The sequence below is a fragment of the Capricornis sumatraensis genome, chromosome 16, assembly GCF_032405125.1.
Source record: "Capricornis sumatraensis isolate serow.1 chromosome 16, serow.2, whole genome shotgun sequence".
Lineage (NCBI taxonomy): Eukaryota > Metazoa > Chordata > Mammalia > Artiodactyla > Bovidae > Capricornis > Capricornis sumatraensis.
This window is the reverse complement of record NC_091084.1, coordinates 50,602,668-50,620,590: the sequence shown is the minus strand read 5'-3', so window position 1 is coordinate 50,620,590 and position 17,923 is coordinate 50,602,668. Positions and strand designations below refer to the sequence as shown.

The window sequence follows — 17,923 nt, the reverse complement described above, 5'->3', positions numbered from 1 at the left end:
CATCTGCTTTCTCCAAAGATATTTTGCTAAAAACCATCTCAATTTCCAACGTTATGAAGTTAAAATAATTTCAGTCTTATTGTTGCAGAGATATAGATAGCCACATTCACTGAAACCTACAAATGCATGGCAGCTTAATGAAAGTCAGAGGTAGTAAGTCAATAACAACACTTATAGTAAAGCTAATAAGACTGAACAACAGAGTAATCTTACATGAGTGAACATAGTGAATAAGATGACATAATTGTTGAGACATTTCATTACCAAGCAAATATATTAAAAATAAATATCTAACTAAGCTATCATCTAAAGCAAGTTTTTTAAGAATAAGTCTAGTCAGTGCTAATTAATACTTTATATTACAAATAGAAGATATAGAGATTCAGTCTTCTAGAAAGAGGGTTAATAGCTCTTTTCTTCATAAATCTTGGAAAATTTTTACAGAAAGAGTTGATTGTCTTAGAATTTGTGAGAAGTCAAAACCTGGAGGTATCGTTCTCTGATCCTCTTGGTTCTTATGCCATAGATCATTGGGTTCACCATGGGTGGAACAAGGACATAGATGTTAGCCACAAAGATGTGAATATGAGGAGCCACATGGTGTCCAAATCTGTGAGTAAGGAAGGAGAAAAAGGCTGGAGTATAGGCCACCAGGATCACACACACATGGGATCCACAAGTGCCCAGGGTCTTGAGCCGAGCAGCTTTGGATGGAAGATGGAAGACAGTGTAAAGGATGACAACGTAGGAACAGAGGATTAATATGAAATCTAAACCTCCAGTGAGGAAAGCAGCAGTTAGGCTGTATGTTCTGCAGATCCTGGTCTCTGCACAAGCCAGCTTGATCAGAGTCATAAATTCACAGTAGGTGTGAGGGATGACATTAGTTCTGCAGTAGGGAAGCCACCAAAGCATAAAGGGTTGAGGACAGAAAAGTACGACTCCACGGAAGATGATAGCCAGCCCCACGTTCTGGATGACTCTGTGTGTCAGGATAATGGAATGTCTCAGAGGATTGCAGATTGCCACGTACCTGTCAAAGGCCATGGCCAAGATAAACCCTGAGGCCATGCTGCATAGTGAGTGAATGAGAAATACTTGGACAAGGCAGGCTTCAAAATAGATCTCCCTGTCATGGAACCAAAAAATGCTGAGGATTTTGGGCATAGTAGTAGTGGAAAGGATCAAGTCGGCCACAGAGAGCATACAGAGGAAGAAGTACATGGGTTCATGCAGGTTGGAGTCTGTTCTGATAATAAATAAAATGGAGAAATTTCCCAGGAGAGCAGTTAAATAAATAAGGCAGAAGGGTATTGATATCCAAGTGTGGATGGCCTCCATCCCTGGAATGCCAACGAGAAGAAAGGTATTGGGATGAAAGCTGATGTTGTTTGGCAGTGACATGATGAAAAATATGGGCTGTGTTCAGTTGTAGAATATGTGTATACTTTCATATTCATATGACCATTTATTTACTGATGACTTCATTTATTAATATAAATCTTGAGAATGTTTTAGACTCTCAAAATGATAAATAGGACGTAATTCCTAATTTCAAATTAACATTCTAATGGGGAGAAACTGATATAAACTAGTGATTAATTTCCCATGTGATCAGTGTGGTAAAAGGTTTATGAACAAAGAGGTAGAGATATTTATTCTACTTCTGTGAGTCAGAGGATTCACAGACAAGATGTTTAGTCTTGGTTCTGAAGCACTCTGGACCTTTAAGATAAAGAAAAAATTGTAACATAAGTAAATTCACAATCAGATGACTGTAATCTTAACTGTATTAACCCTATTGAAAATTAATTTGTTCAAGACTATTTGTGAAATGGGGCTTCCTCGGTGACTCGGATGGAAAAGAATCCTCTTGCAATGCAAGAGACCTGGGTTTGATCCCTGGGTCAGGAAGATCTCCTGCAAAAGGAAATGGCAACCTACTCCAGTATTCTTGCCTGGGAAATCCCATGGACAGAGGAGCCTGCTGGGCTCTAGTCCATGGAGTCACAAAGAGCTGGACATGACTAAGTGACTAATACTTTCATTTGTGAAATACAGTGCTCCCTCAGTGTGCATGGGGGATTGGTGCCAGGACTCACCATAGATAGTAAAATCCTCAGATGCTCAAATCCCTTAGTCAGCCATCTGTATCCTCAGTTCCACATCTGTACATGAAACCAACCCTGGATCATGTATTAGCAGTACATGTATTTATTGAAAAGAATCAGTGTGCAAGTGGACTTGTGCAGTTCAAACTCATATTCAAGTGTCAATTGTCCCTTGAAATGTCAGTGACATTGCAGAATGAAGACAACACAAGACTCTGTCCTAAATTCCGCTTGACTCTCCACTGTGCCACATCAAATAGCATGCTTTGATGAATAATTTTAATTGCACATATTCTAGACTCTTTTTCCACAGAATGAGAACTATAAAAGTGATAGCAGAAGGTTCTAAATTAGGACATATTCTGCATTTGTCTCTTCAGATTATGTTAAAATTAAGAGGCACCTTCCTCCTATGGAAGGTAACTATTTTGAACCAGGTTATAATCATCCGCTTTCAACCAATATCTCATTTCTCCTTCAAACATTGCCTCTTTTCTTCATCCTGTCCATCTGATAATTTCAAACTTCAGAGTTCTGGAGGTATTGTAATTTAGCAATATATAGCTAAATTGTGTCATGCTGACAAGTACCACTGTTAATTCTGAGGGCCGTTTATAGACCAGCTATATAAGAGCAACAGTGGCAGCACATTTACCCATGGAGAGATATAAATCAAAATAAGGGAAAACAGTTGAAAATACAGGGAGTAGAGCCTGCAAAATGATAAGTGCATATTTTATCACTCATATTCCAAGATGACCAGAGAGCTAATTTAGCAGATAAGTACACTTCTGTTAGGAAATATATAGATGTATAACTTCTCATAATTGTGCTGTTTGCCTAATTCAAATGTAGGCCAGGGAGCTAATAAGGACTAGAAGTCCTAACACCTAGAAGATGGCATGGGGGCAGAAATAAACATATCTCTCAGTTTTGGAGTTGGCAACCACTGAGGAGCTTTCTCATTTGAAATTGAATAAGAGAAAAGACAATAAGGGAAATCTAAAATTATTTGCTAATGAAGCTGTGAATTGTCTTAATACATATGGTTTAAGATTTACTTTGAATAATAGCTTTACTTCAGCAAATAAAATTTTAGAAAGTAGATATTAGCATGTAAAGGGTAGACACAACACATACATTATTGTGCAGTTAAGTTTCCTCTTCAGAATAGCTCTTCATTTAAAGGGTAAATCAAGTTCAGAGCAACACCCCCTTATGTAATTATAAAATATGAAAACATGCCATCTGCATGGCATAATTCCAATTCTAAAATTTGTAATAAATTCCTGGACTGCATTGTTTTTGTTATATAAATGATAAAATCAAATAACAAAACTTTGAATTAGGAATTTGAAAATAACACCAGTAATAATTTTGAGTAAACAGGAGAAAATAAATGATGAGAAGAAAGAGAAAAATATAAAAAGTGGGATATAGCAAACAAGTGAGAAAAAAAATAAAAAAGTAAGAGCAGGCCCATACATACTTGCTTGGATTTTTTTTTTTTCTTTTGTCATATTGTCACTGTAGGAACTGACTTTTCTTCAGTGGATCACAAAGCTCCTGCTTCCACTTAAGCAATAATAATATATACTTAGACTTCATGTGCAAGTAGCATCCCTGTTGCAGAATCTGAGAAGAAAGTAATACTTACACAATTTCTGTCCTCCCAGGTACCTCTCTCTGTAGCACAGCCTAAATTTCTTCAGTCTTATCTCCCAAATAAATAGATTTGATAACATGGCTTATTCTTGAGTTTGTTGTACATGCCAAATGCTGATATGGGTACTTCGCCCCGGAGTTTGATTGAACAGGTCAAGGAGCAGTTACTGTTATGTCTCCTCTTTTCAGTGGCATTACTTATTCTTAGAGAACCCCAACTGAAAGCCATGCCTTTCCTAGAGATATGATCAGATAGGAAGACTAAGCTCTTGGAGAAAAGGAAAATCCTAGAGGAGTAGGATCTAGTGGTCAAGGAATATTAGCTTTGATACAAACCATGAGTTGACAGAAATAAGGAGAGAGATGTAATAAAAAATATTTTATAACATCTTGTCAATTCAATGAGGATGTTTATTTATAGAAGATACTAATCATCACTCAATCATTTTCTCACTACCTACTATTCTAAACCATTAATTTTAAATTAATTTTAATATCACTGTCATTAAATTTTAATATCACTCTGTTTTCTGATCCCTTTGGCCTTGATGAAAAACCCAGGGCCTCTTGCTCCACAACTCTAGTAACGAATAAAGATGCTGAGGTGGTTGTATTATCCTTCACCCCACCTGTCCTGTATCATCAGAACAGGTTTGTCATAATTCAAATCTACTTCTTCTCAATTAACCTCAAATATATTAATAGTTCTAGGATCGCAGGCTCCCAGGAGCTAAGAAATTGGCCCACATGTGTGTGGATTCCCTGTGGAGCCTAAGATATACCAGAGTTGAGCTTCTTGAGCAGGGGATTGAGTTATTCTCACACCACTTTCACAAGAGCCAGGAAGATGGGAATAAACAGATAGTTCTTTGCTTGGATTATGTCTCACTGTATAAGTAATTTCATTAGGGATATATTGATTGGTCACAAATACTTAGAGATATGCTTGTTTCACAAAATTCTTTCAAATTTTTGGCAACATTGGCTTTATGTAATAATTTATGACTTATTTGAGTACATGTAATTCCTAATTTCCTCTCAGAAAATATAATGGAAGAGATCTTTCTTAAAAGAAATGATAGCGTTTTCATAATTGTAATTATAATGGTCACAAAATATGTCATTGAATTGTGTTGCATAGTTTACTTAACCATTCTCCAGTTCCTGAATATATGTATTATTTTATTGTTTTACTAACTAGGAAAAATTATCAAGACTAATTCTTCATGTAGTATGATAGAAATAATAAAAAGTTCACAAAACCATGTGCATCTACTGCTCTGAACATTGCTGTGCAGAGAAACTATGATCTCTAGCTCCATTATCACACATATGGAAATTTTTCATATTCCTGAATTTATTCATAAAAACAACTATGTTAGTCATCAAATCAACTCTTTTATATGTACTAGGACATAGTAATAGTCTAGAGACTAGAAATGTAATAAAGCAGACAAGGTCCTTCATTTTAGGAATATTTGGTGTAGTGGTTAAAATCAACAATAAACAAATAAGGGAACATAATATTTCAGGAAATAAAAAGTTATTTTCCAACATGAATTTGCTGTCTAGAAAGCTTAGAATTTTTATCTTGAGTTTGATTGCAGTTAATTTCTTTAACATTGAAGTTTTTTTAAAATCTATTTTTTCTTCTATACCATGTGTCCTACAAATTTGTTTTTTTTGTGTGTTTCCTTAACTCTAGTAATTATTACTCATTTTTAAAGTATTTTCTCCTCTCATTTATTATTTACCTTCTTTTACCTTTCTTGATATATGTATTTTTGGACCTTCTAGTTCACTCCTCCAACGATTCAAATTTTTCCATTTTCTGATGATTATTAATTAGTAATTTCATAATTATTTTATGATCTGTTACCTGACAGTTTTCAGGGGTGTGTGTTTGAAAGTAAAATTGTATAATTTTATGTGCAGTTTCATAAATAGTGACTAGATCAGTTCTACTAATTGTCTTTTTTCTTCCCAAATACTCTTTAGAATCCTATCAGAATTAAGTTTCCTATTGCTGCCATAGTAAGTTACCACAGATTTAATGGCTTAAAACAACATAAACTTTTTATTTAATTCTGTATGTTAGACATTCAACACATATGCCACTGGACTAAAGGTTTCATTCTTTCCCAGAGGTTTTAGGATAGAATCAATTTTATTGACTTTCCAGCTTTTAGAGGCTGCGCCTATTCCTTAGCTCAGAGTCTCCTTGCATCTTCAAGGCTGACAGTGGATAATTAAGTTTTTATCACCATGTATCACTAAAACACTGATTTCTCTGCTACTTCCCACTTCCACTTTTAAGGACCCTTGTGACCAACATAGATAGCATATTTAAAAGCAGAGACATTACTTTGCCAACAAAGGTCCATCTAGTCCAGGCTATAGTTTTTCCTGTGGTCATGTATGGATGTGAGAGTTGGACTGTGAAGAAAGCTGAGTGCTGAAGAATTGATGCTTTTGAACTGTGGTGTTGGAGAAGACTCTCGAGAGTCCCTTGGACTGCAAGGAGATCCAACCAGTCCATTCTGAAGGAGATCAGCCCTGGGATTTCTTTGGAGGGAATGCTGCTGAAGCTGAAACTCCAGTACTTTGGCCACCTCATGTGAAGAGTTGACTCATTGGAAAAGACTCTGATGCTGGGAGGGATTGCGGGCAGGAGGAGAAGGGAACGACAGAGGATGAGATGGCTGGATGGCATCACTGACTCGATGGACATGGGTCTGAGTGAACTCCGGGAGTTGGTGATGGACAGGGAGGCCTGGCGTGCTGCGATTCATGGGGTCACAAAGAGTCGGACATGACTGAGTGACTGAACTGAACTGAATTGGTGATTACACTGGACCTGCCTAGATAAGCTAGAGCATTCTCCATATTTTAAGTTGAGGTGTTTATTAGACATCATTGAATACCCCTTTACCATGTGAAGTAACATTAAGTTCCTAGGACTTGGATGTGGATATATTTAGGAAGCCACTATTCTCCCTGCTAAAGGGTTTGCTTTTATTATTTTTTAAAAGTGTGTTTATGCTTTGTCTCAAGTATAGATTTTAAATATATATGTATATGTATTAATAATTGATATATAGTATAATATATATAGTACATGTTATATATATAATGCTATATATTATATAAATACATACATTACATATATATATATATATATATATATGTGTGTGTGTGTGTGTAAGTAATTATACAATTTAATGAATAATTGTAACTAGTTATGGGCTTCTCAGGTGGTGCTAGTGGTAAAGAACTTGCCTGCCAATGCAGGAGACTTAGGAGATCTGGGTTCGATCCCTGAGTCGGGAAGATCCCCTGGAGGAGGGCATGGCAACCCACTCCAGTATTCTTGCCTGGAGAATCCCATGGACAGAGGAGCCTGGTGGACTAAAGTCCATATATGTATTGATTAATAATTATAATATATAGAGAACCCCAGGGACGGGGAGCCTGGTGGGCTGCCTTTCATGTCCAACTCTGTGCGACCCCATAGATGGCAACCCACTAGGCTCCTCTGTCCCTGGGATTCTCCAGGCAAGAACACTGGAGTGGGTTGCCATTTCCTTCTCCAATGCATGAAAGTGAAAAGTGAAAGTGAAGTCGCTCAGTCCGGTCCAACTCTTAGCGACCTAATGGACTGGAGCCTACCACGCTCCTCTGTCCATGGGCTTTTCTAAGCAAGAGTACTGGAGTGGGGTGCCATTGCCTTCTCTGAGCAGCAGCAGCAGCAGCAGCTAATTATATATATAATTATAACTAATTAATTTATGTATATTTTTTGTTTCAAAAAGATTCAAATATATGTTTATTTTAGTATCCATTTGACAGAAAATTACTAGTAAACATATATTTATACCACCAAAATGTTTAAGAAGTTAGAGTTAAGTAATGATACCTAATGCTTATAAAAAAGAATATTATATCTTTAATTATAATTATCTTTCTTCAATTATATAATTTTCATTTGAAATTTAAGCAATATTCCAGTTTCTTCCTGAATATTTAAATCTTACTTTCTATTTTATTGAATACTTTTATTCACAGTTATTTTAAAGCCTATCTAAAAATTATATTTTTGAATCCTCTCTGTTTATTCTTGTATTATTATTTTTTAATTTTAGTCTTATGTTACATATCTGTGTTTTCTTTTCTGCTTGGTTATGCTACAGCCAAATATTTTCTGTAAAATTAAACTAGAAATAATTTAAGCCTAGGATAATGACATGTAATATTACACAAGTTTACAGGATTTGTGTACAGTTCTGGCAGATGGTTATTGGCACTAATAATCTCATAGCTCTTTAATAAAATCAGAATTTGAGTTTACTGACACCCATTTTAGTCCCTCTAAAAACATATCTATTTATGATTCACCTGTCCATCTAGGGAAGATCCCATAGAGGCCGGGTGTCAAAAGCCGCCCAGTTCTAATATCTATTTTAGTTCTGTAGTCCCTTAATTTTATTGTGTAGTCTTACTATTCTTAGTTATTTTATTCCACTAAGGAGTTTTCAGTTGGAACCCTTCAACTTCCCATTGTGTATCTAAATTCAGCAGCCATCAGAGGTAGAGTCAGAGTTTCCTTGCATTTGTCCACTTGTGCCTCCCTTAGGCTTTCTCTGTTCCTGTGGAAATTCCTTCTGTCTCATCCTGAACAACATCCATCCCTTAGGCTCACAGGCCCTTACTCCTTAATGTACCATTAGTGGCTCTGATTCCCTCAGGCCTTCAGGGACCCCATATAACCAGGAAAAATGAAAAGCTTCTTTCATCACAGATGTATAAGCTGGAGAGGTTCAATACCCCTTAGAAAACACTATCTCCAACTTGAGCACTTTAAATAAGGGCAAAAAACCAAAGCAGTGAAAGTTGTTTAAATGATGAATAAACAGAAGTGGCCAACAGACAGAGGAGTAAGTCTGTTATGGGGCAGAAGGGCAAAGCTGGAAGGCAAAACAGCTATCACTTTGTTGATGGAAAGAAGTGGATAACTGTGGCTCAGGGAAAGAGATTGGTTATGGGTAGTTGGAGATAGGGAGTTTGAGTGAGGTGAAAAAGTAATGAATTTTGTAGGAAAAAAATTGTATAACTTGATGCAGTAATGTGAGATGAGATGTGTTTGGGTATTTTAGATAAGCAGAAGAGCATATTTGAATAGAATTATGAGAAAGGGCCTTGGGTTATTTTATACAAAAAGAAAGAAGGAAAGAATATAATTTGGGAATAAGAGTGGAAATGAGATTAAAACTAGTAAACTGTGTAAGAGGCAATCTAGGGGATTTGAGCATGAGGGCACATAATGAATTGAAAGGAGAGCCTGGGCAAAATCACATGTATAATCTACCTCCCTTTTTCTATACATAAGGAAGAAGGTTCTTATAAATAATGACAATGGCTTCCCTTTTTTTCAGACATAATGAGCAGCAATTTATACATTTTAAACACAGAATCTCTCGATGAAAGTGAAAGAGGAGAGTGAAAAAGTTGGCTTAAAGCTCAACATTCAGAAAACTAAGATCATGGCATCTGGTCCCATCACTTCATGGGAAATAGATGGGGAAACAGTGGAAATAGTGTCAGACTTTATTTTTTTAGGCTCCAAAGTCACTGCAGATGGTGATTGTAGCCATGAAATTAAAAGACGCTTACTACTTGGAAGGAAAGTTATGACCAACCTAGATAGCATATTAAAAAGCAGAGACATTACTTTGCCAACAAAGGTCCATCTAGTCAAGGCTATGGTTTTCCCAGTGGTCATGTATGGATGTGAGAGGTGGACTATAAAGAAAGCTGAGCACTGAAGAATTAATGCTTTTGAACTGTGGTGTTGGAGAAGACTCTTGAGAGTCCCTTGGACTGCAAGGAGATCCAACCTGTCCATTCTAAAGGAGATCAGTCCTGGGTGTTCATTGGAAGGACTGATGCTAAAACTGAAACCCCAGTACTTTGGGCACCTCATGCGAAGAGTTGACTCATTGGAAAAGCCTCTGATGCTGGGAGGGATTGGGGGCAGGCAGAGAAGGGGACAACAGAGGATGAGATGGCTGGATGGCATCACCGACTCAATGGGCATTGGTTTGGGTAAACTCTGGGAGTTGGTGATGGACAGGGAGGCCTGGCGTGCTGCAATTCATGGGGTTGCAAAGAGTCGGACACGACTTAATAACTGAACTGAACTGAAACACAGAAATGAACTGACTTGCCTGTGTCTTTAAGAATTCATTGCTCTAAGGAAAATTGATTTGAGGAATGACGTAAGAATGGAAGAAATGAAATTAGCTAAGTGGCCAATAAAATAGAAAAGGAATGCTGAGGTAAGCAACAGAAGTGAATAGATTAAAGTACTCTGGACCTTGAAATGAGAGGACATGGATTTTAATAATCAAGGACAAAGCTTAGTTTTGCTAGGCTGCTAAGTCACTTCAGTTGTGTCTGACTCTGTGAGTCCCCATTGATGGCAGTCCAACAGGCTTTCCCATCCCTGGGATTCTCCAGGCAAGAATACTGGAGTGGGTTGCCATTGCCTTCTCTGCAAGTTTTTACATTTGATCAATTGTGTAGCATGAGTTACATTTACTATGATGGAAATATTAAGGCTATTGACAAGAGTTCCTTCTTGGCCATGTGATCTTTCTTGTGTTTTTTAGACATAAAACAGAGACATCTGATAGACTATTTGATATCACTCTGGAGATCAGTAGAGAGTTAAGGATAGAGATGTATGGTGAAGTTACCAGTGGATAGTTTTTTAAAGCAATTACTGAATAGAATATTTTAGAAAAAAGTGTAGCTATGTATTAGAAATGAAAACAGAAGGAACACTTGGGTACTTTTAGTATTTAGAAATCTGGTACTAGAGTTGGAACCAATGAAGTTTTAATGAAATAAAATAGATCAATTAGTAGGGTAGGAGGAAATAAAGCAAGCATGATTTCAAGAAATAGTATATATGTAAAATATTTTCAGAGGAGAACATGGTCATTAGTTTCGCATACCGCTGAGAGTTATAATGAAAACAGGAACATTTTTTGGATTTGGTGACTAGGGATTATTGATTAATTTGACTAGAATTGTTGCACTTGGGGAGGATGTTGGGCAGGATGCTAGAGTAATGATAGTGTACATTTTGTAGACCAAAGCTTCATAACGTAACATTCTTGTTCCGGTTCAGTTCAGTACATTTCAGTCACTCAGTCGTGTCTGACTCTTGTGACCCCATGGACTGCAGCACGCCAGGCTTCCCTGTCCAACAACTCCCAGAGCTTGCTCAAACTCATGTCCATTGAGTTGAAGATGCCATCCAATCATCTCATCCTCTGCTGTCAACTTCTCCTGCCCCCTTCAGTCTTTCCAAGCATCAGAGTATGTTCCAGTGAGTCTGTTCTTTATATCAGGTGACCAAAGTATTGGAGTTTCAGCTTTGGCCTCAGTCCATCCAAAGAATATTCAGGACTGATTTCCTTTAGGATAGACTGGTTTAATCTCCTTGCAGTTCAAAGGACTCTCAAGAATCTTCTCCAATACCACAGTTCAAAAGCATTAATTCTTTAGCATTCAGCATTCCTTATAGTCCAACTCTCACAGGCATACATGACTACTAGAAAAACCATAGCTTTGAAGAGACAGACCTTTGTTGGCCAATTAATGCCTCTGCTTTTAAATATGCCATCTAGGTTGGTCATAGTTTTTCTTCCAAGGAGCAAGTGTCTTTTAATTTCATGACTGAAGTCACCATCTACAGTGATTTTGGAGCCCCCAAAATAAAGTCTGACACTGTTTCCACTGTTTCCTCATCTATTTGCCATGCAGTGATGGGACCAGATGCCATGATCTAGGTTTTCTGAATGTTGAGTTTTAAGCCAACTTTTCACTCTTCTCTTTCACTTTCATCAGAGGCTCTTTAGTTCTTAAATTTCTGCCATAGGGGTGGTGTCATCTTCATATCTGAGGTTATTGATATTTCTCCTGGCAATCTTGATTCCAGCTTGTGCTTCATCCAGCTTGGCATTTCGCATGATGTACTCTGAATATAAGTTAAATAAGAAGGGTGACAATATCCAGCCTTGACATACTCCTTTCCCAATTTGGAACAAGTCTGCTATTCCATGTTCAGTTCTAAATGTTGCTTCTTGACCTGCATACAGATTTCTCAGGAGGCAGGTAAGATGGTCTGGTATTCCCATCTCTTTAAGAATTTTCCACAGTGTGTTGTGATACACACTGTCAAAGGCTTCGGCATAGTCAACAAAGCAGAAGTAGATGTTTTTCTGGAACTCTCTTGCTTTCTTGATGATCCAGCGTATGTTGACAATTTGACTCTGGTTCCTCTGCCTTTTATAAATCCAGCTTGAACATCTGGAAGTTCATGGTTCATAAACTGTTGAAGCCTGGCTTGGAGAATTTTGAGCATTATTTTGCTAGCGTGTAAGATGAGTGCAATTGTGTGGTAGTTTGAGCATTCTTTGGCATTGCCTTTCTTTGGGATTGGAATGAAAACTGACCTTTTCCAGTCCTGTGTCCACTGCTCAGTTTTCCAAATTTGCTGACATATTGAGTGCAGCATTTTCACAGCATCATCATTTAGGATTTGAAATAGCTCAACTGGAATTCTACCACCTCCACTAGCTTTGTTTGTAGCGATGCTTCCTAAGGCCCACCTGACTTCACATTCCAAGATGTCTGGCTCTAGGTGAGTGATCACACCATCATGGTTATCTGAGTAATGAATATCTTTTTTGTATAGTTCTTCTGTGTATTCTTGCCACCTCTTCTTAATATCTTCTGCTTCTGTTAGGTCCATACCCTTTCTGTCCTTTATCGAGCCCATCTTTGCATGAAATATTCTCTTGGTATCTCTAATTTTCTTGAAGAGATCTCTAGTCTTTCCCATTCTATTGTTTTCCTCTATTTCTTTGCATTGATCATTGAGGGAGGCTTTCTTTAGAACTGTGCTTTCAGATGCTTATATCTTTCCTTTTCTCCTTTGCCTTTAGCATATCTTCTTTTCTCAGCTATTTGTAAGGCCTCCTCAGACAACCATTTAGCCTTTTTGTATTTATTTTTCTTGGGGATGGTCTTGATCACTGTCTCTGTGTACAAGTGTCACAAACCTCAATCAATAGTACTTCAGTCACTCTATCAGATCTAATCCTTTGAATCTATTTCTCACTTCCACTGTATAATCATAGGATATTTGATTTAGTTCATACCTGAGTGATCTAATGGTTTTCCCTACTTTCTTCAATTTAAGTCTGAATTTGACAATAAGGAGTTCTTGATCTGAGCCACAGTCAGCTCCCAGTCTTGTGCTGACTGTATAGAGCTTCTCCATCTCTGGCACCAAAGAATATAATCAATCTGATTTCTGTTTTGACCATGGCAGAGATTCTCACAACTCTTCCCCCTTCATTCCATTCTCTGTCGAGCAAAATTTTTTTCTTTTAAGGCCTATCTCTCTCAGTTTTCTTCTAAGCCACTGTTTTGTTAAAACTCTAAAGGAAAGTGAGAAGACTGCACATTTTCAAGTAAAATTTGGAAACAATTTCAGAAAAAGATAAGTAATTCCTAAGATTACTAAGGGAAACCTTGTAAAACTGTCCTGCAGTCTAAGGAGGAAGGACCTTTTAAAAGGCGGCAAGAATACACACTTCCTAGTGTGCTATGGAAGGTCATTACAGGACAGAACTGAGGCTACCTTCTGAACATAGAGTCAAGATATTTTAGTAAAGTTTTAGAATCAGGGGCTTGGATTCTAAACAAAATTGGTCTTTAGTTTGCTCAATGATATTTCTGAACCTCAGGTTACTCATATATAACCAAGTCTCTGTTGATCTCATATTCCAAGGTTCCAATATTATAATAAATATATAAATAATTATGAGTCTAAAAGAACTCTTAGTTATTAGGATGTGATTGTGACTCATTAATACTTTTAAGTATTCATGGATAATAACATCTGTTTTACCTTTTCTATAAGGAGATCTCCATTAATAGCCAACTTACTCTTATGAAAGACAGATTGAATCATGAGGGAAAATGAACAAAGGAGCAGGAAAAAAAAAGAAGGACATTAGATTATTGCCATTATAGTGGATCATGGGATCACAGCCTGAAGGTGGGTTAACTTCATTCTAATATCTTAGGGATCATGAGTCTGTGATGGCTGATATTTTCCTGGCTGTCAGAGATGTCTGAAGACTGTGTTCACAGATGGCAACAGTAGAAAAATAGTTGGGACTCCACTGACAATTGAAGGAAGGCTCCAGGATTAAGAAAACTAACATAGTTCACAAATCAGTTATATCCATGGAACAAATGATAGAAATTTACTTAAAATTCTTGCCTCATTGCAGGGTAGGTGCACATAAATAAACCTTGGTGGAGAATATGAAAGAGAAACCGAACTCCAAATCCCTGAGACTGTGTCAATTCAGTTCAGTTCAGTTGCTCAGTCATGTACGACTCTTTGCGACCCCATGAATCACAGCACGCAAGGCCTCCCTGTCCATCACCAACTCCCGGAGTTCACTCAGACTCACGTCCATCGAGTCAGTGATGCCATCCAGCCATCTCATCCTCTGTCGTCCCCTTCTCCTCCTGCCCCCAGTCTCTCCCAGCAAAAGGGTCTTTGCCAATGAGTCAACTCTTTGCATGAGGTGGCCAAAGTACTGGAGTTTCAGCTTTAGCATCATTCCTTCCAAAGAAATCTCAGGGCTGATCTTCAGAATGGACTGGTTGGATCTCCTTGCAGTCCATGGGACTCTCAGGAGTCTTCTCCAATACCACATTCAAAAGTATCAGTTCTTCAGCATTCAGCCTTCTTCACAGTCCAACTCTCACATCCATACATGACCACAGGAAAAACCATAGCCTTGACTAGACGGACCTTAGTTAGCAATGTCTCTGCTTTTGAATATGCTGTCTAGGTTGGTCATAACTTTTCTTCCAAGGAGTAAGCGTCTTTCAATTTCATGGCTGCAGTCACCATCTGCAGTGATTTTGGAGCCCCCAAAAATAAAGTCAGCCACTGTTTCCACTGTTTCCCTATCTATTTGCTATGAAGTGATGGGACTGGATGCCATGATCTTCGTTTTCTGAATGTTGAGCTTTAAGCCAACTTTTTCACTCTCCTCTTTCACTTTCATCAAGAGGCTTTTTAGCTCCTCTTCACTTTCTGCCATAAGGGTGGTGTCATCTGCATATCTGAGGTTATTGATATTTCTCCCGGCAATCTTGATTCCAGCTTGTGCTTCTTCCAGCCCTGTGTTTCTCATGATGTACACTGCATAGAGGTTAAATAAGCAGGGTGACACTATACAGCCTTGACGTACTCCTTTTCCTCTTTGGAACCAGTCTGTTGTTCCATGTCCAATTCTAACTATTGCTTCCTGACCTGCATACAGATTTCTCAAGAGGCAGGTCAGGTGGTCTGGTATTCCCATCTCTTGAACAATTTTCCACATTTTATTGTGATCCACACAGTCAAAGGCTTTGGCATAGTCAATAAAGCAGAAAGAGATGTTTTTCTGTAACTCTCTTGCTTTTTCCATGATTCAGCAGATGTTGGCAATTTGATCTCTGGTTCCTCTGCCTTTTCTGAAACCAGCTTGAACATCAGGAAGTTCACGGTTCACATATTGCTGAAGCCTGGCTTGGAGAATTTTGAGCATTACTTTACTAGCATGTGAGATGAGTGCAATTGTGTGGTAGTTTGAGCATTCTTTGGCATTGCCTTTCTTTGGGATTGGAATGAAAACTGACCTTTTCCAGTCCTGTGGTTACTGCTGCGTTTTCCAAATTTGCTGGCATATTGAGTGCAGCACTTTCCCAGCATCATCTTTCAGAATTTGAAACAGCTCAACTGGAATTCCATCACCTCCACTAACTTTGTTCGTAGTGATGCTTTCTAAGGCCCACTTGACTTCACATTCCAGGATGTCTGGCTCTAGATGAGTGATCACACCATTGTGATGATCTTGGTCGTGAAGATATTTTTTGTACAGTTTTTCTGTGTATTCTTGCTACCTTTTCTTAATATATTCTGCTTCTGTTAGGTCCATACCATTTCTGTCCTTTATTTAGCCCATCTTTGCATGAAATGTTCCCTTGGTATCTCTAATTTTCTGGAAGAGATCTCTAGTCTTTCCCATTCTGTTCTTTTCCTCTATTTCTTTGCATTGATCACTGAAGAAGGATTTCTTATCTCTTCTTGCTATTCTTTGGAACTCTGCATTCAGATGCTTCTATCTTTCCTTTTCTCCTTTGTTTTTAACCTCTCTTCTTTTCACAGCTATTTGTAAGGCCTCCCCAGACAGCCATTTTGCTTTTTTGCATTTCTTTTCCATGGGGATGGTCTTGATCCCTGTCTCCTGTACAATTTCATGAACCTCATTCCTGTGTCAATTAGGTAGGCACTTATTTACCCTTAGATGATTTGGGACTTCTGGTTCACATTTAAATCAGTTTGAGGGCTGATTTATGTACCTCTCTAATTGATAACCTACTTGCTGCATATGCAGTGTTTTTTTCTTTTTTTGAAATATCAATTTTATATCCTGTATGGCTTGATTAGTCTTGTGTGATTTTTTCCATTGGATAAAACAAACTTTATTCATTTATTGCCTAAGTTTTTTCCTGACATTCATTCTAAAACGCCTCCACTAAGTGTCATTGTCAGAGTGAAGTGAATGCTAAATGCATGCTTAACATAGAGAAGTCAGCGTCTGGGAAAATATTCTACCTTTACATCACAATCGAAAATAAAAGTAAATGATACAACTGAAACTAACCTATGAAAATAATAGTAGAAAATGGAGGAGACTATATTATACACTTAGGGGTGGAAAGGACATTCTATGAATCATTCAAAATCCAGAATCAGCAGCCTAAAAGATTGACAGATAACAGTATAATAATCACAAATCATTTTAAGGATTCAGTTCAGTTCAGTTTAGTCGCTCAGGCATGTCTGACTGTTTGCAATCCCATGAATTGCAGCACGCCAGGCCTCCCTGTCCATCACCAACTCCCGGAGTTAACTCAAACTCACGTCCATCTGGTCTGTGATGCCATCCAGCCATCTCATCCTCTGTCGTTCCTGTTTCCTCCTGCTCCCAATCCCTCCCAGCATCAGAGTCTTTTCCAATGAGTCAACACTTTGCATGAGGTGGCCAAAGTACTGGAGTTTCAGCTTTAGCATCATTCTTTACAGGACTGATCTCATTTAGAATGGACTGGTTGGATCTCCTTGCAGTCCAAGGGACTCTCAAGAGTCTTCTCCAACACCACAGTTCAAAAGCATCAATTCTTTGGTGCTCAGCTTTCTTTACAATCCAACCCTCACATCCATAGATGAACACTGGAAATACCATAGCCTTGACTAGACGGACCTTTGTTGACATAGTAATGTCTCTGCTTTTGAATATGCTATCTAGGTTGGTCATAACTTTCCTTCCAAGGAGTAAGCGTCTTTTAATTTCATGGCTACAATCACCATCTGCAGTGATTTTGGAGCCCCCCAAAATAAAGTCTGACACTGTTTCCACTGTTTCCCCGTCTATTTCTGATGAGGTGATGGAACCGGATGCCATGATCTTCGTTTTCTGAATGTTGAGCTTTAAGCCAACATTTTCACTCTGCTCTTTCACTTTCACCAAGAGGCTTTTTAGTTCCTCTTCACTTTTTGGCATAAGGGTGGTGTCATCTGCATATCTGAGGTGATTGATATTTCTCCCGGCAATCTTGATTCCAGCTTGTGCTTCTTCCAGCCCAGCGTTTCTCATGATGTACTCTGCATATAAGTTTAATAAGCAGGGTGACAATATACAGCCATGATGTACTCCTTTTCCTATTTGAAACCAGTCTATTGTTTCATGTCCAGTTCTAACTGTTGCTTCCTGACCTACATATAGGTTTCTCAGGAGGCAGGTCAGGTGGATTAAACAGTAATGTATTAACATCATTCAAAGTAATTTCTAAATCTGTATGAATAATGCCCCTACAAAGCAAACATTAAGATAAAACCTAATATAAAAACATGACCTGCTATCTTCTCAATGTTGTATGTTTTTCTTCCTTTTAGGAGTTCACACTCTAATGGTAGAAAAATGGCCCCTTGGAACAATGTC

At 38.0% G+C, this 17,923-nt stretch overlaps 1 protein-coding gene across 1 annotated transcript; it reads right to left on the bottom strand.

The window, feature by feature from the left end:
• Positions 1–459: 459 nt before the first annotated feature.
• LOC138092914 (olfactory receptor 52D1-like) lies at positions 460–1,404 on the bottom strand. Its single transcript, XM_068988975.1, has one exon. The coding sequence runs from the start codon at positions 1,402–1,404 to the stop codon at positions 460–462; it is 945 nt and encodes a 314-aa protein (XP_068845076.1).
• Between the last annotated feature and the right edge of the window lie 16,519 nt (positions 1,405–17,923).

What these genes read in the sequence shown, in the direction of transcription:
- LOC138092914 (XM_068988975.1), bottom strand. Translation starts at nt 1,404, where the DNA reads ATGTCACTGCCAAACAACATCAGCTTTCATCCCAATACCTTTCTTCTC.